The following is a 24802-nucleotide window of genomic DNA, read 5'->3' as shown; positions in this document are numbered from 1 at the left end:
CTACAGATCCAAGGCATTCCCAAACAAAGTTATGTAGAACTTGACAAGTTGATTCTAAAATTTATATGGAGGAGCAAAGCAGGTGGAATAACCACACCGAGATTTGAAAGGGAGAACAAAGGTGAAGGACGCCATCTGATGCCAGAGCTTGTATCAACTACAGCGAACAGGGTTCTGCACTGGGCAAGAGACACTGACAGCACAGATCCTAGAAATAACCAATTCATAGGTTGTCAATGGATTTCTGACAAAGTGACAAGGGAATTTCAGAGAGCGGACAGGCTCGTCACAGAGCAGTGCTGAGCTGCCGGACATCCACACGCAAAAACAATAAACTTCAACCCACACAACACCTTGCAGCACACGTGCACATGCACTCGAGCGGCTGCAAGATGTGTGTGAAAGCCCGAACTATAAACTTCTAGACAATAGAGGAAAAAATCTTCATGACTCTGGGAAATAAAAGTATTTCTTAGGAAAGGTAAGAACACAAAATATGAGTCAATAAACTGGAATTTTATCACAATTTAAGACAGAATTTGTGTCTGTGCCACAAAATACACTGCTGAGAACATGAAGAGATGAGAGGCAGACTAGAAGCGACATCAGCAAAACACACACCCAGGGAGGACTGGCAACCAGAATATGCTAAAAACACTCTAGGTTCAAAAACAACCAAGTTTTAAAACAGGCAAAAAGACGATGAACATGATTAGTTTTTATAAAATGCAAAATAAAACCACAGTAAGATGCCACCACCTGGCTCACATTAGATTAGGGCAAAAAGCTGGTCACCGCCACAAGCCGGGTCTGCGGGGGAGCCTGGGGGCTGCTGGGGTGCAGCGAGGACTTCCCTGTGGGAAACGCGAGCAATGTCGCTAAAGCAGTCTGCCGTACCACTCCAGGGTGGGTACCCGGCAGAAAGGGAGACCCGGCCACACGAAAGCCCGTCAATGTTTTTCGCAGCTGTTTGTCATTGCCAGAACTCCACAACGTGTCCACCGTCTGACAAGCGGTGAACAAATTACAGTCCAGCCACACAACAAAGCACTCCGCGGTTCCGAAAGAACCAGGGACACGGAGCCACAGAGGCTCTCCAAACCGTGTCCTGAGTAAAAAGCAAAGCAAAAAGCTCCTGTCCACTTATGTAAAATTCTATACGGTGCACACGGCCCCGGGAGGTCAGAAAGCAGAGCGGGTCTGCCCAGGATGGGAAGGGCGGGGACACAGCCGTGGAGGCCAGGGAATGGGTGACGGGCACATCTATCACCGTGGTGAGTGCACAGGCGCACTGCCCACGCAGCTCAGACTGCACACGTCACACGTGTGTGCTTTCTTGTACCTCAACTGCATCTCCGAATATAGTGCGATGGGAAAGAGAGAGTGGATAGAGGCACAGTGAGAGGAAAGTGGCTTGAGCGGGGCGATGGAAGCGCGGGGCTCATTATGCCCTGCTTACCTCTGCGCGTGCTGGAATGTCCCCATTCTAAGAAGTAAAGCAGAGAAAGGACAAAGTCAGGTTAACAAACCCTGTCTCCAGGGCCAAGAAGAGAGAAGGTTAATTTGTTTCAGGTCCAGAAGATGAGGAAGAAGTCTGTCAATCAGCAGCCATGCCAGCCTGGGAGATGACCAGACCAACTGGGGGTTCCAAACAAAGGGCTGGCCAAGCAGCTGCTAACATTCACTTACAGAAATCAAATCGAACAGGATGTTCAAGTTATTTACAACAGATGTCCTCATGAGCAAGCGTAAAGGAAAGTGTGGGGGTATTTCTTTTCATGGGTGGGGTAGGAAGGTTGGTCTTCTAATACATGATGATACCCAAAATTCATTTTCAAAAAATAAAAGCTTAGCAGCACTCCGTCTGCCCACCTGTGACTATGCAGGTGCTTCTTTTCAACCAACTCTCTCCCTCTGCAGGGCAGCAGCCTCCCTGCCTGCCTGTGACCTGCACTATGCCGGGTCTTCTCCTCACTGACCTCCTTCAGTGGGGGCAGCTCTCCTCAAGGCTGCCCACCTGCAACCATGCAGGCCCCTCTCAGCGATCCTGTCCCTTTCAGGGCAGCTCTTCCTGCCCGCTTGTGTCTGTGCAAGTGTCTTTTACTCTTTTGTCCCTTTCCCTAATAAACCTGTTCTTTAAATATATATATTTAAAAAAGAAAAGGCTTACTTTAAAATTCACCCTGTTAGCAGGGGAACCACCCCAACACCACCAATAACTGGTAGCACAACAAAGAAACCACTCAAGGGGCCTCCCTGGTGGCACAAGGGGTTAAGATGCAGCCTACGAAGCTATCAGCATCCACTGCAGCACAAGTTCGATCCCTGGCCAAGGAGCTGACCCACATGGCGCAGCAGACCTCTCCTGTCTCGCCTGCTGCTAGCCTCAGCAGTGTATTTCAGTACATCTGCCTGCTCTGTTCCCTAATCTGTCTCCCCTAGGCAGTGTGTTTCGGTCAATCTGCCTGTTCTGTTCTCCACTCTGTCTCTGGTGAATCCTCTCACCTCCCACACCTCTGGCCTGTAGCCCAGTTCTTGTATGCATGAATAAAAAAAAGAAATCTTAAAAATAAATGGGGAGGGGCCTCCCCGGTGGTGCAGCGGTGGAGCGCTGGGTTGCGAGGCTGCCCACGGCCTCTGCGTCGCCAGTTCAATCCCCGGCTGCTCCCCGGCCACCGGAGGAGGGTCCCACATGGCGCGCAGACCTCTCCTGCCGCCCGCTGCTCCCCTCCGCAGTGTACTTCGGTCCTTCTGCCTGCTCTGCTCCCCGCTCTGGCTCTGGTGAATTCTCTCACCCTCCCGCGCTTCTGACTGTACCCAGTGCATGTATAAACAAAACAAACAAACAAACAATAAATAAATAAATAAAACATGCCTCTATTAAAAAAATAAATAAATAAATAAATAAATGGGGAGGCCTCCCTGGTAGCACAGCGGGTTGAGCGCAGCGCTGTGAAGCTGTCCACAGCCTCTGCAGCCGGGTTCGATTCCCGACCAGCCAGGGAGATTCCCTCATGGCGTACAGACCTCTCCTGTCTCGCCCGCTGCTCCCCTCAGCAGTGTATTTCAGTCAGTCTGCCTGTTCTGCTCCCCACTGTCTCTGATGAATCCTGTCACCCTCCCACGCCTCTGGCCTGTACCCCAGCTCTTGTACATAAATAAATAAATCTTAAAAAAAAAGAAAAAGAAAAGAAACCACACAAGCCCCACCTGACACCACATGCTCGCTAAAAACCTTCTGAAACTCCTGCTGGTGTCCTGGAACTCATCCCACCTCCCCAAGAACACACAGCAGGGAGCAGGCCCAGTGCAGCAGTGGTCTCCTGGAACCTGAAGCAACAGCACCCCTGAGGCACCCACTACCCCCGCAGGACAGAACAGCCGGGCTGGAGAAGGTGCCCCCCAAATAACACCACGAGAAGCCCTTCCCAATTAATTCAATTCAGAAAACATCTCAACATCTCTGCCCAGAGCAGAGAGCGCTATGACGCCTGCTGGCGAAGAGTGAGGCGAGCGTGTGTATATAAGAGCACAGCAGTGTTTCTGAATGAGAAAATGAAAAGCCACACTTGGAGGCCTCTGTTTTGATGCTGGTGAAACAGAGCGAACAGAAGCTCTGGACAGGCAATTCCATTCCAGGAGCCCTCTGCCCACCCCCCAGATGGGGCACTGCACCTCAAACCTGGCTTTCTGCCCACCCTGCCAGGCAGGGGCCTGGGCTCCGGATTCCTTGAGAGAGCCCAGTGATAACTGGGCCCTCTTCCCCCAAAAAAACTACGATCATGTGTACGCAAGGCACAGTGACATTCAGACCACTTGGCTTCACAGAAGGCAAACATGGATCAACATCAAGACTTAAGCTGACCTAGGCAGTGCGTGGAGCCTTCTCCAACCCCAGGTGGCCATCCCCCAAGGGCAGGTGATTCTCCCCTGCAGACCTGAACACCTGAGTCACACAGCTACAGCCCTCTTAGTCATTGAGGCCAGCTCAATTCTTTCCTATACTAGGACCCTCCTCCAGAAAACCATTGGGCACCACTGGCAGCGCTGGTCGTCCTGCACTGCACGTGTCTGTTGGGAGTCCCTCGGCCCAGACTGTAAGAGACAGCCCAATGCTTCTGTCCATTCTCAAAGACACCAGAACACACCAAGGAAAGAGACTCGTTTTTTCAGAGCCCTGTTCCCGTGGGTAAGAGAATCAGGCAGGCGAATCCAGAGAGGATGGGACGCTCACCTTGTCCTGGAAAATCAGAAGATGTTAATAATCTTGAATGCAAACATTAAAATTTGCCAAGATGAAATCGCAATCAGGAGCAGGGACAAGAAGCCTGGAGCCAGGGTAGCTCAGGAGCAAGGAAAGGCCCACAGCCCACCCCAGGGCAGCCCACCCGCAAGGCTCCACCCCAAACCCCTACCTGGGCCTGCTTCCCCCTGCCCCCGCAGAAAACCCTCTCCAGTTTTTCAATGTCCCTCCCACCCCCCCAAAGCCCAGGACTCACCCTTCCATAAGGACCAGCACCAAGGTCCTGCCTGTAAGCCTTGCCCTGCAGCCCCCAATAACCCCACCCTATGAAGCCCTGCCCCACCCACAGTCCCACCCCAAGGTCCCACCCTTTCCCCTAAATGCAATCCAGAAACCCCCATCCACCCAGAGGGCCCCCCCAGGCCCGGCCCCAGTAGGTGCTGTGCTCACCGGATGGTCTCGATGATTTCGTGAGCAGCATCATGGTGTTTGTCCTGAAAGACAATGGGACAGGGTTCAGAGCTGGCGGGCTCAGCGGCCATCCAAGGAGCAGGGGACAGGTGCTGCCGCGCTCACGCTCATCCGTCCTGGCTCTTCGTTTCTCCATCCCCAGAGTTCAAAAGCCCCTTATCCACTCAGGGACCACCAGAGAGCCCCGTCTGAGCAGGGGATGCTATTCCAGGATCCCTGCTATGGGCACATCTGGCCTTGGGAAGGACCTGTCCCCGCCCTGCTCCCTCCTCAGCATGTAGCAGAGAAGGGACCTGGGCCTATTCCCTCCCTGCCCATGGGCAGCGGCGCCCGCAGGGGCAACTCCTGGGGTTCCTATAGCCCACAAGCCACAGGCCTGATTTCAAGTGAATCTCCCCAAGCCTCCATTTCCTAACCAGAAACACCCACCCAGACAGCACAGGTGGTGGTCCTCCTGCCCTCCAAGAGAAAGGTCAAGAGTGGGGCCAGGCAGCGAGCTACTCCAAGACTGGTAGAAACTGTTACAGATTGGCTCTCCATAAAAAGGAGAGGAGCACAGCAATGCAGTGAGCAGGCACCACTTTCCATGCCCCGCTCGCATGCAGCCTCCTTGAACTATAAGCCCCAGGGGGCCGTGAGCCGGACTTCCTGGGCAGGTGGGTCTATGTCGCACAGAAGGCAGGCTGCCCCCTCTCCTGCCTCTGCAGCCACATTTGCACCCTGGTACTGCCGGGAAGGAGACCTGGAGGAGAACTATGGAGGAGGGAAATGTAGAGACAGTTGGAAGAGGCACCGGGAAGAGACACGGGGGTGACGTGCGGAGAGGCTGTTTTCAACTATGGCAAGACAGTAACAGTCATTATTTTGACCTCATGTTGGGTTATGTGGTTCATTTTTAATTCTGTATTTTTCCTTCTGTCCCAGCTCTCTGGGATCTCCTTAACCCTTTTTTTTTTTTCTGGCTCCTTGCCAAAAGGTACCACAGACTTGTGGCAAGCTTCAGCAGTCCCTCTTCAGCAGAGCCTGTGTGGCTGGGCATTAGCCCACCAGGGGATGGGTAATTCTCAGAGTTCTGTTAAGAATATCCTTTCTCCTCTTCTCTCTCTACGCACATGAATTATACTGAAATCTTTCACACTAAGAGTCTGCTTCCTGGGGCCTCCCCAGTGGCGCAGCGGTTGAGCGCTGGGTTGCGAAGCTGCCCGCGGCCTCTGCAGCGCCGGTTCGATCCCCGGCTGCTCCCCGGCCACCGGAGGAGGGTCCCGCATGGCGCACAGACCTCTCCTGCCGCCCGCTGCTCCCCTCAGCAGTGTACTTCGGTCCTTCTGCCTGCTCTGCTCCCCGCTCTGACTCTGGTGAATCCTCTCACCCTCCCGCGCTTCTGACTGTACCCAGTGCATGTATAAACAAAAACAAACAAACAAATAAATAAAACATGCCTCTATAAAAAATAAATAAATAAAAATGAAAAAAGAGTCTGTTTCCTGTGCCTTTGGACGGCAGATGGCTGGACTCCTTTTACAGCATGTACCCCTTAACCGTTTGGGGTCCCTGGTGCCCCCAGGTTATTACTTGGTTATTACTAACAAGACAAGGACTGGAATTTAATGGCCTGGCCTCTCTGACTTGGTCTCTCGGCACCCCATGAAGGATCTATGAAGGCTGGATGGTGGCCAGAGCTGGGGGGTGAGTCAAGAGACTGGGCAACGGAGCAGCAGACAGTAGCCTGACTTCAAAAGGTCTCAAATGAAGTGCAAGAACTGGCACAATGAGAGCAGCAGTGCAGGCAGCAAGGACAGAAGCCCCAACCCCAGCACTAACAGCCCCCCTTGCTTCTGGGCGGGGCCCTCTGACACATGGCCCCAGCTTCACCTGTGAGACGCTGCAGCCACATAGCACTCAGGGTCCCTTGTAAACAGAACACCAGGATCCCTCCAACACACTGGCTGACAAGAACACCTGTTGCTCGCCTTGCTGCCCGCACACCTGCAGGTTCATCAGCACCTGAGCACCGAAAGACCCAGAAGGACCCAGACCACAGCCTCGGAGCCCCACAAATTCCTCAGGGGCATCTCCTGACACCTCAGCAAATTTACCATAAGAATGAGACAAAGAGACAGTGTCCCAGCAGTCATAGTATTTGGTGACTGAGCAAGACAGCACAACTCCTGCCCTCTGGTGGCTAAAGCCCAGGAGCCCAGAACAATAAGCACCAACACACAGTTCCCACCCGACCTCTGCAGCACTGCCCTTGTCCGGGCCCCTGGAGGTGCTGGCTGGTCAGCTCTGCCCTGACCCTCTCAGTCCACCCACCATCAGGGCACGAAGGGGTCTGAGTGTCGACAGCCAGACCAGTGCTCAGGAGCGTGATGCCACACGGAGAGCGGAGGGGACCTATCTCCTGAGCGCAGGCGGTGCCGAGCACTGCGAGCGTGGCTGCGATCCTCCAAATGGAGGATGTCTCCAGAGGGAGACAAGGAGCACAGACTTGGGTCAAGAGCCACAGTGCCAGAGAGCCCGGGCCCTGAAGCAAGGCCAGGTACACCACAGCACTGCTGCCTGCGTGAGGGCTGTAGAAGGAGGGAGGACGCTCAGCCTCTGGCTGTCTGCTGTGCGCCCACCGCATGATAATCACTTCAAACTTTAGGCTTGGAAAAAAACAGGTAAGTTTGACTTCACTAAACACTTTATGTTTCAAAGACATTGAGAAAACAAAAAGTCGCATGAGAGAAAAAAAGTTTGCAAATTACCTGGAAAAAGGTTTGTATCAATTATGTTAAAAACCCTAACTCAAGGGCCTCCCCCGGTGGTAGAGCGGTTGAGCGCTGGGCTGCGAAGCTGCCCGCAGCCTCTGCGGCGCCAGTTCAATCCCCGGCCGCTGGGCGAGGGTCCCACATGGCGCGCAGACCTCTCCTGCCGCCTGCTGCTCCCCTCAGCAGTGTACTTCGTCAGTCTGCCTGTTCTGCTCCCCGCTCTGTCTCTGGTGAATCCTCTCACCCTCCCGCGCTTCTGACTGTACCCTGTGCTTGTATAAATAAATAAATAAATCTTAAAAAAAAAAGATTCCCTTAAAAAAAAAAAAACCCTAACTCGGAAATAAAAGGAAAAATACCTGCACTATTGAAATTGACGCTGGCACAAAGAAGATACTTGACAGCCAGTAAGAACGTGAGAAGAGGCCCATCCCTGAGACACAAAGGACACACATGCCAACAGGAGGGTGACGAGCGCTGGCACAGGCGTGGCAAAATCAAAACTCCACACACAGCAGGTGGGATGTAAAATGGGACAGCTTCGAAACACGGAGTGATCACACGACACAGCAATCCCACGCCTATGCGTCTGTCGAGGCGGAACAAGAATGCACGTCCGCACAAAAGCCTGCACGTGCACATTCACACAGTGTGACTCATTGTCGCCATGAAGTGAACATAGCCCAAGTGTCCACTCACACACTGGAGAATCACTCGGCCATGAAAAGGGGGCAGCTTGGACACATGAGACTACAGGGAGGGCCCCTGCACAGACGATGCTCAGGGAGAGAAGCAGACACACAAGGCCACGCGGTGTGAGTCCACTGACAGAAACATTCAGGACAGGCACAGCCACAGGCAGAGAGTGGGTTCATGGTGCCAGGGGCTGGCAGTGACTGCTGGTAGGGATGGGGCTTCTCTTTCGGGGGATGGAATATTCTGGAATTAGAGATGATGGTTACACATTACTGTGAATGCACTACAAACCAGTGAATTGCACTGTAAATTAGTATGTGAGAAATTATACCACAAAGGAATGGTGAGTTAAAGTTGTCAAAGGAGTTGTCCACTAGAGTAAACACCACTATGATTAAAATTGGCCCTCACCCCGCCCCCCACCCAAACAGGAAAACAGTGAGGTTACAAGGCCTGCACACAGCTGAGCGCTCCGACAGAAGTGCTATGGCCCCTGCTCCCACGGACCCTGCAGTGGCAGAAGGGACACTGCTGTGTCACAGGTGTGCAGAAGAGACCACAGATGCGTGAGCAGAGGAGAAGGGATTCACAGGGCAACGAGGGGAACTAGCAGGGAACTCACTCTGGGGAAGCTAGCTGCCAGCCATGAACAGAGGCATGGAGAGGCTTCTAGGGAAGGGAGGCAGGGAGCTGACATGGCCAGGGTGCCTCCAGCCCAGTCAAGCCTTCAGAGGCAGTGCCCCAACGTGGTGACAGCAGCACCTTGTGAGGCCCCCACCCAAGACCCCCAGCAAGTCTGCTCACAACTGGGAGATAATCAGTGTGTGCTGCCGTGAGCTGCTAACTACGGGGTGATTTGTAAGGCAGCAAAAGATAACCACGCGGACTGTGACAGCTGATAAACTGCGCCAGGAGTACAGCCCTCTAAGAGGAACCTGCAGTGACAGGAGGACTTGGTGCTGGCAAGGAAAGCCCTCACCAAAGGTTTCTGATCAAGTCATCACCAGGGCATACAGCTGACAGGGCATACAGGTGTGAAGCACCCCCAAGTGGTGGGCACACCCTGGCCGGCAACAAGGAGTGCCTGCTATTCGGAGGCTGGCGAGGCACTGGCCTGGTATGCCCCTGTCCTCACAGACCAGGGTGCCGCTGAACCCACCTGGCCTGCTGCAGGAGCCACGCAGGACAGTCAGGACAGAAGCCCCTTCTCCCAGACGCAGCCTTGCTCAAGGGCCCTGTCTGGGAACAATGGCAGACCTGGGGAGGCAAAGTGCCTGGGTCTTGCTCTCCTCTGTGAGGGGGTGAATCGCTCTTTCCTAACCTTTAGAACCAAAGAGGGGCCTCCCTGGTGGCGCAAGGGGTTAAGACACAACCTATGGAGCCCTCCACAGCCACTGCAGCACAAGTTAGATCCCCAGCCAGGGGGCTACCTACATGGCACAGCAGACCTCTCCTGGCTCGCCTGCTGCTCCCCTCAGCAGTGTACTGCAGTCAGTCTGCCTGTTCTGTTCCCCATCTGTCTCTGGTGAATCCTTTTACTCCCTGCATCTCTGGCCTGCACCCCAGTTCTTGCATGCATAAAAAAATAGTTTTTTAAAAAATAGAACCAGAAGAAAAGGGAAGAATTACAGCTGCAGCTCCTAAGATCACAGAATGATCCTTCAGGGCCTGGCCAGTTTCCATCACCACCTTGAGATGAGTAATCGAAGACACTCGACACCATCAATGATGCAGAAGGCCACGATGCTTGGCCAAGGCCACAACCGCTCAGCCACAGCCTCTCCATGCTGCTCTCGGGCTTCAGAAGAGATGCACTAGCTAGAGAGGTTGGGGTGAAAGCAGGCCCCAAGAAGCCTGGTTTATGAGCAGCTCTGTCTTCTCACACAAGGACCCCTCCACTGGCCACACTGCCACCCACAAGGGACTCCTGTTTCCTCAGACAGAAGGAATCCACCCTCTCCCCATGAACTGCATCCAAGCACCCACAAGTGGCACCTGATAGAGGGTCTCCATATAAAATCTGTTTAACGGAGAAGGGGACTCGTAGATGCTCCAATAGGGGTCTGTGAAAATGTCCTCAGGAGACACTACAGTCTGTCAGTGGCACACTGCATGGGGAGGCCAGTCACCCCCCATGTGACACTCTCCACCCAGGTGAGGGTGTCGGGTCTATGCCTCATACTTCTATAGTCACTGACCCCGATCCTTGTACTGCCCACAGGGACTGTATGGGGAGACATGCAGAGACCAGACGCCCCAATGTCACACCAGCAGTGACAGCTGCCTCCTTCACAGAGCGCCGTGTGAAAACAAACACCAATGACAAAACCTGAGGGAGGGATGCGGCCTGTCTCAGCTAGCAGCCCGCCCCCAGCACACGGGGACGGTCTCCCGGGGCACTCTGCAGCCAGTCTGCATGAAACACAACTCTCATCATTCCCATTCTGCAACAAGGACAATGAAACACATCGGGAATCAGTCTCAGTCGAGGGCAGATCCCCAGTATCCCTCTGGGCAGGGTCCTCACACTACAAGCATCAGGCGTCCCTTGGTCCTCTAGCCTCAGAGCAGAGTCCTAGGGCCCACCCACAAAGTTTCAGATTCAGCAATTCTGGGCTAGGCCTGGGAAGCTGCCTCCCTAACCGGTTCCCAGGTGATGTGGAGCTGTGGGCCCTGGGAACACACTCTGAGAAATGCCATCCTGAAGAATCAGGGGCTACATTATGTACAGTCACAAGCTTGGGGCACAATGCACAACCGATCATTCCAATGTTCTCCTCAGAGAAGCTGAGAGGCTACTAAGTAGCAAGTGAGGACAAAGGCCCTCCCTGGTGAGGAGGGTAACTGGTTATGAACACAGGGAGAGGAATAAAACTAGTCTGGACCTTTGACCAGCAATCCCTCCTCCCCACCCCACCCCCACCTCCCCCAGCCAGGCTGCAGCTTTGTAGTTTTTAGGCTCTGCTAAAGCACATCCCCCAGCCCACCCCTCTGAGGAGATTCTCCTAATTACCGAATAGTGGGAAAATTTCCTTCCACCTTTCACTTGACAGAAGATGATGAAGATATACGTGGCATACCCAAAGTCTTCTGAAGAAAATAACTCCATGGATTTCGCCTGTGCTGCTCCCCACTGTCTCTGGTGAATCCTCTCAACCCTGCCCCTCTGCCCCACCACCACCACCTCTGGTCTACACCCTAGCTCTTATATGCATAAATAAATAAATCTTTAAAAAGAATTCCATGGATTTTATAACTAAAATCTTTCATTTCTGAATGCTCATGAATAAGGAAAACATACAACATGAACATCCACATTAAGTCTAAATCTATTTAAACACCTCAACCCCAATGACCACTTTGCTCTTTGAATCATCACCTGAGATTCAATCCAGAAGATTGCCTTTCACAGATATTATGACGTGGCACTGCAGAAAAAAAATTAACTTTCAATTTTGATGACTTTAAACCAGAGAGCACCACATCAGTCCATGTTCATGGTTAAGCTTATCAAGTAAAGACAATGAATTTATGGTTCATTCTTTTTTTAAATATTTATTTATGTGTGCGTACAAGAACTGGAGTACAGGCCAGAGATGCGGGGGGGGGGGGGGGGGGCAGGACAGAGGTGAGAGGATTCACCAGAGAGAGTGGGGAACAAGCAGGCAGGTGTACTGAATTCCACTGCTGAGGGAGGCAGCGGGCAAGACAAGCGAGGTCTGCTGCACCATGTGGGTCAGCTCCCTGGCCGGGGATCAAACTCGTGCTGCAGTGGCTGTGGACAGCTTCATAGTGCTGAGATTCAACCCCTAGTGCCACCAGGGAGGCCCTTCTGATTCATTCCTAATATTCAAGAGACTCCACCCACAATGTGGCAGAATAGAGAGGTTGGGATCACCCTCTCCCATAAAAACAAGCATAAAAAAAAAAAAAAACATTTACTCATAGGAATATCCAGGCGCTCTGACCTACCTACCTACCTAGGACTTCCCCACAGAGATTTTGAAGTAAGGTTGGTGACAGCTGAGGAGAAAGAGTGGGAGGGGGGCATAAGTGGGCTTAGGGGACACAAGCAGTGACAGGGGCAAGCAGGGACGCTGAAATTCCCCTGAGGAACTCTGCTGACACAAAAGTGGGCGCAGACCTGACCTGGGGCAGCGGGGACTCTGCAGGAAACTAGGAACTCTGGAGTTCCCTTGGGCACTAGAAGCAATCAAGGAGACACCTGACTAAGCCAGGCTGGACTCCATGAGAAGCCCAATAGCAGAGAGAAGGACTCTAACAGATCCTCTTGGAAAGTTAACATCAAGCAGACATTGCAGCCCCACAGAAAGAGAGGCAGGGGCGGGCCGGCGACAGTCCTTGTGGAAAGCCACAGTGACAAGTCGCACAGGCCTGCCTACCTCACAGGAAGCGCCGCCTCCTGGCCAAGTGCAAATTAGTCACAGAGCTTGAGTCTGGTAGCCCAGCCCCAGCTCCTCCCACTGGGAGACTAGAGCTTCAGAGCACAACCCTCCACAGAAAGGAGCAGCAGGAAGGCAGAGAGGAGGAGCAGGGAGGAGATGGGGGAAGTCATGACAAGCTAAGTGCAGAACACCACATGCTGTGAAATGAAAGAGGAGGAGGGAGAGGTGACCAACTTCACTCCTCAGACTGAGGTAGGAGTAATAAAACCCTAGACATCCCTCCTACTCTCACCTCACACCAAGTACACTGAGAAACAAAACTAAATCGCCAGCACCCCAACCACCACCACCCCCACCACCACCCCCACACACAGAGAGAGCAAATAAGGCAATACACAGGCCTAGGAAGCAAGGAACATCTGAACGCAAGATGGAGAAGCAAAACGAGAAGGACAGAAGTCCTGGGACAAATATAAAGGAGACAGAAATAGAGGAACTATCAAAGACTTCAAAACAATATTAAAAACGCTAAACGAGCTACTAACAGGTCAGTCAAAGGCAGGTAGGCAGGTGCCAAGATCTTAGATTCGGGAATGAAGAAAGTTCTTCACCAAAGAGACTGAATATCTAAAAAGATCACAAAGACCGTGAATGAAATGCAGACAAATTTAGAAAGCACTTTAAATAGAATTAAACTGACAGAAGAATGTTAGCTGTAGTAGACTCAAATGAACAAATCGCTCATTTAGAAGAGAATCAAGATAAAGGAAAAATGAGGAAACACCGCAAGAAATATCAGATCCCAGAAGACAAGGAAAGACATAGGAGCAGAAACCCTATTCAAAAATAACTGAAAATTTCCCAAACCTAAAGAATGAATTAAATATGGGTGTCCAGGAAGCAGAGAGGACCCCTCCATTTTAACATGGCAACAGACCTGCACCTAGACACACCACTGTCAAACAATCAAAAATCAAAGAGAAAGGGAAAAAAAAAAAAATGGCAGGAAGCGAGGGAAACAAAATAACTCACAAAGGCTCCCAAATTAAGATGTCCCCAGACTTCAGCCCAGACACTCTCCAGGCAAGAAGAGGGCGGAAAGAAGGGTTCACAATCCTAAAAGACAAGAACCACCAGCCAAGAATTCTCTATCTTGCAAAATTATCATTCAAAAATGAAAGTGAAAGGTGTTCCCAAAACACAAACTGCTGGAGCTCCCCACTACACCTGCCCTTCAAGAAATGTTGAAAATTCTAAAAGGAAAGAAAAAAATGAAACAAATTCCTGAGCAAAATGACAGCAGCAATATAACACCATAATGGCGAGCAAGAATACCATGAGTCAGGTGGGAGGAAGAAATGGACAGAACCTATCTAGTTCAACGTCAGAGAGAAAACACCAGCTCATAAAGGACTAAAACACAGGAATTTAAGTAAAACCCCATGGTAACCAGTAACCAAAAATCCAGAACAGGGCCTCACCGGTGCGCAGCAGTTGAGCGCTGGGTTGCGAAGCTGCCCGCAGCCTCTGGAGTGCCGGTTCGATCCCTGGCCGCCAGGCGAGGGTCCCACATGGCGCGCAGACCTCTCCTGCCGCCCGCTGCTCCCCTCAGCAGTGTACTTCGTAGGTCTGCCTGCTCTGCTCTTCCCTCTGGCTCTGGTGAAATCTCTCACCCTCCTGCACTTCTGACTGTACCCCCAGTGCTTGTATAAATAAATAAATCTTTTTTTTAAAAAAATCCAGAATAGAGACCCACAGATGAAGAAACAAAATTGACAGAAATACTAAGGAAAGTAAGCCAGAAAGAGCAGAGAAAACAAGTGGAAAACAAGAAACAACAGAAAAATAAAACAATCAAAAACAAAATGAAAATGAACAGTTCATATCAGCAATCACCCTAAAGGTGAGTAGTCTAAACTCATCAATAAAGAGATACAGCTTAGGGTCTCCCTGGTGGTGCAAGGGGTTAAGTTGCAGCACTATGAAGCAATCCGCAGCCACTGCAGCAGAGTTCAATCCCTGGCCAGGAAGCTGATTCACATGGCGCAGCAGACCTCTCCTGTCCCGCCTGCTGCTCAGCAGTGGATTTCAGTCAGTCTGCCTGTTCTGCTCCCCACAATGTCTCTGGTGAATCCTCTCACCCCCGCCCTGCACCTCTGGCCTGCACCCAGCTCTTGTATACATAAATAATAAATCAATCTTTAAAAAATAAAAAAACCACAGCTTAACAATGTTGGTGAACACTTCAGCCCTCTATTGTTTACAAGAGACTCATTTGAAACCTAAAAACAAAAACAAACTAAAAATAACAGAGTGGAATAAGGTCATGCATGCTAATAACTCAAAGACTAAAGCAGGAACTGCTATTCTCATCAGATAAACCAGACTTTCCACTAAAGGTGATCAGGGACAAAGATGGACACTTTATAATGATCAAGGGAACAAGTCACAGTAAGAGGTAACTGTTATTAATATGTACGCACCTAACAAAGGAGCACCTAGTTATATAAAGCAGCTATTAACAGGTCTAAAACAACATATTCACAAAAACAAAATCATCAGAGACCCCAACACACCACTGGCACAAAGGGTGGATCAATCAGACAGAAAATTAACCAAGAAATATAGGCCTAAAAGGAAGTGTTAGAACAGATGGATCTACTGGACATTTATAAAAGTTTCCATCCCCAAAGAAATGAATACAATTTCTTCTCCAGTGCACATGGAACATTCTCAAGAAAAGAACATAAAACATGTCTCAGGCAATATATAAAAATAGAAATTATATCAAGCATCTTCACAGACCACAATACTATAAAGCTAGAAATTAGCCACAAATAGAATCCTGGAGCAAACCAAAACGTGAAGGCTGAACAAAATGCTTCTGAACAACTCCTGGGTCAGTGAAGAAATCAAAAAATATCCAGAGAAAAATGAAAATGAGGACTCCCCGGTGGCGCAGCAGTTGAGTGCTGTGTTGCGAAGCTGCCTACAGCCTGTGCAGCACCAGTTCGATCCCCAGCAACCAATGAGGATCCCACATGGTGCGCAACCTCTCCTGCCACGCCCGCTGCTCCCCTCAGCAGTGTACTTCGTCAGTCTGCCTGTTCTGTTCCCCGTTCTGGCTCTGGTGGTCTCTCACCCTCCCCCGCTTCTGACTGTACCCAGTACTTGTATAAATAAATAAATCTTTTTTAAAAAAAGAAAGAAAACAGAGACACAAACTACCAGACCCTCTGGGCTGCTCTAAAAGCAGTGCTGCGTGGGAAGCTTATATCAATACAGGCCCATGTTAAAAAGAGGGGGGAGAAAATTCTCAAATTAACAGTCTAACTCCGCAGCTGAAAGAACTAGAAAATGAACAAAAACATCCAAACATATCAGATAAACTCGACTTTCCACTAAAGATAATCAGGGACAAAGATGGAAACTATATAACAATAGTTTTGTGGAGGGCCTCCCCGGTGGCGCAGCGGTTGAGCGCTGGGTTGAGCGCTGGGTTGCAAAGAGCCCGTTCGATTCCCGGCTGCTCCACGGCCACCAGAGGAGGGTCCCACATGGCACGCAGACCTCTCCTGCAGCCCGCTGCTCCCCTCAGCAGTGTACTTTGGTCCTTCTGCCTGCTCTGCTCCCCGCTCTGGTGAATTCTCTCACCCTCCCGCGCCTCTGACTATACCCAGTGCTTGTATAAATAAATAAATAAATCTTTTAAAAAGAAAGAAATAGTTTTGTGGAATGATTATTTTGTGGCAGGAATAAAACAATAAAAATTAGAGTAGACATAAATGAAACAGAAAACAAAAAGACAGCCTAAAAGATCATTGAAACCAAGAGTTGGTTCTTTCAAAAAATAAACAAAATTGGGCTTCCCCTGGTGGCGCAGGCACTTGAGCACAGCGCTGTGAAGCTGTCCACAGCCTCTGTAGTGCAGGTTTGATTACGGCCGGCTGGCGAGAATCCCACATGGCACGGCAGACCTCTCCTATCTCGCCCGCTGCTCCCCTCGGCAGTGTATTTCAGTCAGTCTGCCTGTTTGTTCCCCGCTGTCTCTGGTGAGTCCTCTCACCCTCCCATGCATCTTGCCTGTACCCCGGTTCTTGTATGCATGAATAAATAAATCTTTAAAAAGAAAAAAGAAACAAAATTGACAAGCCATTAGCTAGGTTTACAAAGAGGAAAAACCCAAATAGAATCAGAAATGAAAAGCAAAACTACAAGATTGAGCAGAAAAACACAGCAGCATAGCAATCTATTACAAAAGTCTCTATGCAAACAAACTGGACAACCTAGAAGAAATGGACTCATTTGTATCCTCCCAAAACTGAAGGAGGATGAAACAGACAGCTTCAGCCATCCAATCACAAATTTGCACATATCTGACAAGAAGCTAACCTCCAAAATTTACAAGGTTCTTATACACTCCCACAACAAAGAAACAACCTAATCAAAAAATAGGAAAAGGGGGCCTCCCTGGTGGTGCAAGGGGTTAAGTCTCAGCACTATGAAACAATCCACAGCCACAGAAGGATGATTTTGACCCCCCGCCAGGGAGTTACCCACATGGCCCAGCAGACCTCTCCTGCCTTGCCCGCTGCTCCCCTCAGTAGTGTATTTCAGTGGATCGGCCTGTTTTGCTCCCCACTCTGTCTTGGTGACTCCTCTTACGCGACCCCCACACCTCTGGCCTAAATCCCAACTCTTGTATGCATAAATAAATCTTAAAAAAAAAAAAAAGTAAGGGTCAGGGGGCCTCCCTGGTGGTGCAGGGGTTAAAGTCTCAGCGCTGTCAAGCTGTCACCAGCCAGTGCAACTTGAGTTTGATCCCTGGCCAGGGAGCTGACCCACATGGCGCAGCAGACCTCTGCTATCCTGCCCACTGCTCCCCTCAGCACTGTATTTTAGTAGATCTGCCTGTTCTGCGCCCCGCTCTGTCTCTGGTGAGTCCTCTCAGCCCCTGCACCCCTGGCCTGCACCCCAGTTCTTGCATGCAGAAATAAATAAAAATAAATCTTAAAAAAAAAAAAAGTAAGGGTTCAGGACAACAGATATGCCCTCAGGACAGAATGGAAACAAGACAGGGCAGGAATCCAGGCAGGCTGCCGCAGAGCTGGGCAGTGGCAGCCAGAGTATCCAGAGGGTGGCTGGGCATGAGCCAAGAGAACGCTACTTCACCACTGGTGAGTGCTTCAGGCGGCACCAAGTTCAGCCTTCCCATGTGGAGGCTCGCAGTCAGAACAGGACCAAGTCTGAATCCAATTGCGCTGCTTCTAAAAACCAGGCCTCCATTGAGTCCAGAGCCCCTGGGCATGGTCCCTCACCCATAAACTGCCCAATAGGGACAGGCCTCCATGTGTCCTGGCCCTTTTCCCAGACCGCTGCTCTCCTGCAAGACTTACTGGGCAGAAAGCTCCCCAGCACAGCTAGCCCTAGTCATGGCCCCTGTGTCAACAGGGCAATGGCCATCACGGGTTCAGGTCTGCTGTCCACAGAAGAAGCAGCGCGGGAAAGAAGGGGATGAGACAAAGCACCTCCACCAGACTGGAGGACCCACGCTTGACTATGGCAATGCTGGGGACCGAGCTGATTCACGACAGAGCACAGTGTCAGGGGAGAAACGGTACCCTAGAAGCTGTAGGAAAAGTCAGGTTCACGCAGTCACCACTTTTGAGTTCCACTAGTATTAATAACTGTGCTCACATAGCCCCCAAAATAGTGTCACGCAGCAAAAGGGGACAGAGGGGGCAGCTGATGCCGAGCCAACTCATCTGTCCCCAGGGAGGAGGGTGCTGAGTCAGCCCCATCACCGTCACCGGGCTTTTCCATCCTGTACACCCATGAGTCAGGGAATGTTCTCAGATAAAGACAGAGCCACAGTGACTCACAGGAAGGAGGATTTCTTCCACCACCCCCAGGACACCTCTCTTCACAGGTCACACACAGTCACATCTCTGATCAGCGTAGGCCACATGACCACGGAGGCTGGCCCCAAACTGCATTGTTCCCAGTTCTGTGGGTCCCAGCACCGTGTACCACGGGTCAGGAAGTCCCACCCAACACACCCTTTGGCAAAATAAAAATGAATGCACCTTTAGCAAAAATCACAGGCACTTGAGTGAAAGCAGCAACACCTAAGTTTCCCTTGAACGTGGAAAACAGAAGAGGGCACCGGGATCCCCTAAATCCTAGTGGAGGAGGCCGGGGAAGGTGGGAGAGGACATCCTCAAGAGAACCCCAAGGAAGGCTCTTAAGGCAGAGTGTGGGCACTGAGTCAGACCTCTCCCTAGCACTACTGCCCCCACCCATGAGCAAGCCACCACATGATGGCGGGGTCTCTAGGCAGCAGTGGCACCCACCATACACACACACTGCCTTCTGTGGACCCAAAAGACCACAGGTCTTGAGGAATGAACCCCCATGGGAAATGGGGGTCTAGAGCCATGGGCCCCCAACAGAGTGGGGGCACTGGAAACATGGCCATCCTGGACTGAGGTGTGCAGTGAGTACCAGATAGACATGGGATTTCGAAGAGAGAAGTGTGTGCGCGCACACGCACACACAGCACCACCACAGTGAAATCACACACATGGCTCCTGTCACCAGTGGTTACCTCAGACTACCTGACTCTACCTTTACAAATGATGGCACTTTTAGGGGTGACCCTGAATCTGAGGTCTAAGGAGGGCCTGGGCCCTTGCCCAAGACTTAAAGCCAATCCACAGCAGAGCTGGGGTCATCCTGCTCTGGCCAGACACCTTCCTGCAGTTTCCTGCAAAAAGTATAAACTGAGGCCCACGCCAAGCACATAACCACAGGAGAGAGCACACGGACCACAGTCTCTCCTCAAAGGGACGCACCCCAGGAGAACCCACACACCTGCCAGCACAGACTCTGTCCCAGGGCACAGGAGCCAGGATGAGAGCACATCTGAGGATCCCCACTCCGCCCCATCTCCAGGAGTGGCCGTGGCTGGTTAGCACCACACAAGTTCATCTGATGTCCCGCTACCCAAAGGTCAATAGTTCGCAGGGGCCTCAAGACCACAATCTGGTCCATCCATAAAGAGGAACATCACCTGGTCATGAAAAAGAAGGTATCTGACACTCACTACCACCGTTCTCTCCTGGGACACATGACGCACAAGGAGAGAAGCCAGACACACGAGGCCACATGGTGTGAGTCCACGGATGAGAAATGTCCAGGACAGGCCCAGAGAGAGAGTGGGTTCATGGTGCCAGGGGCTGGGGAAGAGAATGGGAGTGACTGCTGATGACTATGGGATTGCTTTAGGGGAAGAGGGCTGCAGCACCCCAGATGCCATGCTGACAATGGGGAGAACGCAAGGCATGCAGGGCACCTGAGCGTTGCCACAGAGAAAGCCACATCTAAGAATCAGACAGTGGATGGGCTAGGGGAGAAGAGAGAATCTGGAAGTGGAGAAAAAAGCTAGTCAAGAGGAGGGGAAGCAAAGAACACGAAGCAGAGGCAAGCCAGTCAGTGAGAGAGCACCCACGAGCACAGGGGACTGCAGAGAGCCATAGACAGGCTTCTGGAGAGACAGCAGGGCCTCAGAGTGACATGAGCTATACCCTAAGGGACACGAAATGAGTCAGGTCCCAGGCAAATACCTCCTGAATTAAGCAACACCAGGGAGTGGGGCTAATAGGAGTCCCCACTGGTAAGAATAGCAAGGGCAGCTTCAAAGGACAGAGAAGGCAAGGAGAGGTCCCTGGTGCACAACCCTAAGAAAGAGGACTAGTAATCCCCCAGCCAGTGGCCCCTGGGAGACCACGGCACCCAGGAAGGGGAAAGCAGGCACAGGAACTGCAAGAGGACATGTCAGGAAGAAAAGTTCCCTGGGGCTCACCAGGGCCCCCGGACCCAGGCATGCCAATGCAGGAGGTCCTCTCATTCAAAAGAGACCCCAAATGCTCTGTAGCTTGACAGCTCCAATGTCAGCAGTGCAACGACACATTCTTCAGTTGTGTCAAATGTTGCCGCTGGGGAAACGGGCGAAGAGAACACAGGATCTCTGGCATCTTACAGCAGTGAGTGAAATCTACAATTCTCTTAAAATAAAAAGTTTAATTTTAAAAAAAGGGATGGAGCGTCCAGAGGGAGCCTGGGCTCGCAGACCTCCCCAGGGAACAGCCCGAGCTCCTACGAGCTCCGACTCCCTGCAGCACCTGTCCGGCACGGCGGTGAGGCGCACACACCGATTCTCAGTGACCAGGGCGTGAACCTTAACGGCCAAGCTTGGCACACCAGACTCTTCCCACCGTTCTCTCCCCTTTTAAAGCAGCTTCTTTGCCACAGAGTCAACAGGGATTAATGTGCCTTTTGCTTGAGTAAGTTAGTCAGTCCCTCACACAGCGGGGTCAGCATCAAAGAATACTCTCTGAGTCACAGAGGGATTGCTCACCCACCCACCTCAACCACACGCAGCACGAGGCCAGGACACTACTCAGTGGGCATTCGTCAGAAAGTCGTGGGCTCCCCGGGAGGAAGCGAGGTGGGGACAGTCACCCTGAGGCGGCTCCCCCACCTACAGCCTCAACGAGTCACAGAGGGCGGGGAAGAACCGAACATACTACTCCCTTCTGAATGGAGACCTGGTTTTCCCACCAAAACAAAGGGTCACCCTGCTGGGAAATGCCACCGTTGCGTGGAAGTGGGCATCTGGAAACTCTCAGTCACCCCTGAACTGGTCAAAGCAGAAAACGCCCATTTCCCACGCTGGACACTTCTGGGTGCAGAGCACTGTGGCTGTTTGCACTGCCTCCCCACACCTCTCCTGGGTGAAACCAGCAGCCCCTCTCTCTGGCACCTCAGCAGGTCCACTCTCCAGCCAAACCGGTGGCCATAAATCACCTTTCTTTGGTTGTAAGGTCGTGAGGATAAGAATAGTGTCTACTGTCCTCGGTGCCCCCGGACAGTGGAAACACTAAGTAGGTGCTCCCAGAATGAATAAAATCAACCAATAAATGAGCTCAGCCCTTCCAAATCTGCAGTCACATGAGAGCTGGCCATTTGACATTAAGTTCTGAAGTGGCCCTTTCTCTCCCTGTGATCGTCACTGAATCACCAGGACATGAACTCATGAAGTGCTGCCCCCAGGTTTCCCAAGGGAAAGCAGAATTCTTCAGTGGGAACAAGAACGGCTCTTGGAGACGTCACTGCAGTTCTCAGCAAACCCACCTGGGAAGCGCAGAGAGGGCGAAAGTCTGGCAGGCCGAGCCCCCCGCCCAATGGCCTGGTGGTAGAACAAGCAACCAGGAGCAGGCCTGCTGACCACGCACAGCACCTGACTGGCGTGGTGGCACAGCACACACTCACTGCCGCACCTCTCAAGAGCCAGGTCCTACCAGCTCCTCGCGAGACCTCGCTCTGCCCCAAATAAAAGACTTTAATCAGGCAACCAAGTCCCTATGCACTTTCACCTCAGTATCAGAGAGGGCGCAGCAACTCCACCTGGGTACAGGCACAACGGATTTCCTAGCTCTTCTAATATTCAAACCTACAGATTCCCAAGATGCGGAAATGTTGTCAAACATAAAGGCAGCAAAGGCACAGCAGTCCTACTCTTGAGTATCGTCTCAGGTGAAAAGCCAAGTTCACATCAAAACCTGCTTGGCGGTTAAGAGGGGCCTTATTTGTAAGTCTTCTCAAAACTGTCAACACCGGGCCTCCCCGGTGGCCCAGCGGTTGAGCGCTGGGTTGCGAAGCTGCCCGCAGCCTCTGCAGCGCCGGTTCGATCCCCGGCTGCTCCCCGGCCACCGGAGGAGGGTCCCACATGGCGCGCAGACCTCTCCTGCCGCCCGCTGCTCCCCTCAGCAGTGTCCTTCGGTCCTTCTGCCTGCTCTGCTCCCCGCTCTGGCTCTGGTGAATTCTCTCACCCTCCGGTGCTTCTGACTGTACCCAGTGCGTGTATAAATAAATAAATAAATAAATCTTTAAAAAAAAAAAAACTGTCAACACCCCACGTCTTATCACTACAGGCAGGCGATGGACAAAGACGGTGGTGGAATACAACACAGCAATGAACAGGAACCCTTTCCGTACCCCACCACTAAGGATGAATCTTAGATAAGCTTTGCTGAGTAACAGCGGACAGAATCGCAAAGCTGCCTGCTATGGTAGCATTTGTTCGATTTTCAGGGAAAGACAAACCCCAGGGCCAGAGATTAGCCTTGTCCAAGAGGTGACAAGCAGGTTGACAACAATGGCGGCAGAGGGATGGCCGAGCGGTGACTGGTCAGTCCTGTTGTCGGATTGCAATGGGTTTGTCAAAAACTAGTTTAGCGTCCTGGACACCAAAAGGAGTGAATTATACTGGACGTCAACTAAAGATAAAGAAATGCCACATTTTCTGAAGTGCACTGGCCAGCTGCTAGGCAGAAGTCTGTAGGATGGTTGGCGTCTGGAAGGTTCCCCCGCACTTTTCAGTTTCCGAGGCCTTGGACGTCTTCCCGCCCTGCCCACTGTTCGGGATGCCGGCCCGGACACACACCCTGAGCTGCCCAACCGGAAAAGCCAGAGCCAGGGCTCAGCCTCGCCGTCAGCGCAGGAAGAGCAAAAATAGAAAGCTCCTGCGCGCCGTGCGCGGCTGGACGCAGCTAACCCCGCCGACCGCGGCGGCCCGGGGCCGGCGGCCAACACCCGCGCGCGGGCGGTCCCTGCGCCGACCCCGCCCCCGGCCGCGACGCTTCCAAAAACTGACACTCGCGGAGCGCGCGCGAGGGGCGGGGCGCGCGGGCTTCCCCACCGGTCCCGGCCGCAAACCGTGGGCGCGAAAGGGCGCCCCGGCGCCCGGCACCTGCCGCGTTCTCCCCCTCCCGAGCGAGCAGCGCGCGGCCCGCGCGCGGATCCCGGGCCGCGGCCACCCGCACCCCGCCCCGCCCGGGAGCCGAGAGGCCGGCGCCGACCCCGGCGCCCTGGCATTTCTGGAATCGCCGGGGCGCGCCTTTGTAAATTTCCGCCCGGCCTGTCATTTTCCAAGGGGCGCGCTCCGCGGGCGGCCCCCCGGGCCGGGCCGCGCCCCCACTCGCGCCAGGGAAAGAATTCTCGATTTCCAAAGTACTGTCAGCCCCGCCACTCCAAGCCGGCGGCGCAGAATGACTACTTCATAAAAAACTGGAAGCAGCAAAGTGTGCCCCGAAAGGCTACAGAGCCGAGCACACCGGCAGCGCGAAGAATTAGGAAAAAGCAGCCGAATGTCACGACGCGCGCTGCGGCCGCAGGACCCGGCTCCGGGCCCGGCCAGCAACGGCAGCGCGGCCGGGGCGCCCCGGGGCGCCGAGGGACCGGGCCGCGCCTGTGCCCCGGAGCGGGCGGCCGGCCGCGCCCCTTCCACGCGGGAGGGAGGGCGCCTGGAAACTGCCGCGGGACCCCGGGGCGGGAGGGCAGGGGGTCCCCGCGAGGGGTGTCGGATCCCAGGCGCCCGGGGTCTCGGGGGGAGCCCGCGGCCCGCGCCGGGAGGGAGGTACTCACATAGACCGGCAGCGGCCACGGGTAGACGGCGGGCTCGGCCCCCACGGGCGACTTGAGCCTCAGCTCCAGCTTCTCCCCCATGTCGGCGCGCGCGACCGCCGCACCATGCTAGTCGGGCGGTTGGGGGAGGGGCGGGGCGCCGCGGGCGGGGGCGGGGCGGGGCGGGCGAGCGGAGGAGGGCGGGCGGGAGGGCGGGAGGCTGAGGGAAGGGGGCCTGGTCTGGGCCTCGGCCGCCGCCGCCGCCGCCGCCGCCGCGCTCCCGTCCGGCCCCCGGCTCCCTCTTTGTGGTCACAGGCCTTGGGCCTCCAGCGCCGCCGCCATCTTGGGCCGGCGTGAGGCGAGCACAATGAGCCGGGGACCGGGCGGAACCACTCGCAGCGCGCGCAGGGGGGAGGCCTGGCACGAGGAGGCGGCGCGCGCCCGTTGCTCCGCCCGCCGCGCCACGCACGCCCCCCCCGCGCCGCCGCGCCTGTGGGCTCGCCCGCACGGACGTACGCAGGCACGCACGTCCTCGGCTGCCCTCGGCTGCCCCCGCCCGCCCGAGGCGGAGACCCCGGGAGAGCCCGCGGGGCGCGCGGTCGTGGGGCGCGGACGACCGGGACCCCCGCCCCGCAGGGAAGAACCAGGTCGCAGCCCTCATCACTGGTCCCAGAGAGTGCGGCCTCCCTGCTGCGCGGTGCGCGGCTCGCTCCGCCAGAAAGCTGTTGACGGAGTGCAAACTGGGCGCCAGACCCCGGGCACCCGGA

The 24802-nt window shown here is 53.3% G+C and overlaps 1 protein-coding gene across 4 annotated transcripts in view; it reads right to left on the bottom strand.

Annotated features, from left to right (window-relative positions):
- Positions 1-24175, bottom strand: part of DOT1L (DOT1 like histone lysine methyltransferase) — a 74449-nt gene extending 50274 nt beyond the window's left edge. For all 4 annotated transcript variants that reach the window (XM_037504997.2, XM_037504998.2, XM_037505000.2 and 1 more), the window contains exons 1-2: positions 24057-24175; positions 4694-4737 (exon numbers count right to left, since the gene is read on the bottom strand). In XM_037504997.2, coding sequence (XP_037360894.1) covers positions 4694-4737; positions 24057-24137 — 125 coding nt within the window. In that variant the 5' untranslated portion in view covers positions 24138-24175. The remainder of the gene's footprint in view (positions 1-4693; positions 4738-24056) is intronic.
- Positions 24176-24802: the final 627 nt, after the last annotated feature.

Source organism: Talpa occidentalis, unplaced genomic scaffold (assembly GCF_014898055.3).
Source record: "Talpa occidentalis isolate TD23 unplaced genomic scaffold, MPIMG_talOcc4v2.1 talOcc4.12, whole genome shotgun sequence".
NCBI classification, from domain to species: Eukaryota; Metazoa; Chordata; class Mammalia; order Eulipotyphla; family Talpidae; genus Talpa; species Talpa occidentalis.
The sequence above is the reverse complement of the archived record's forward strand: the minus strand, read 5'-3'. Positions and strand labels throughout refer to the sequence as shown.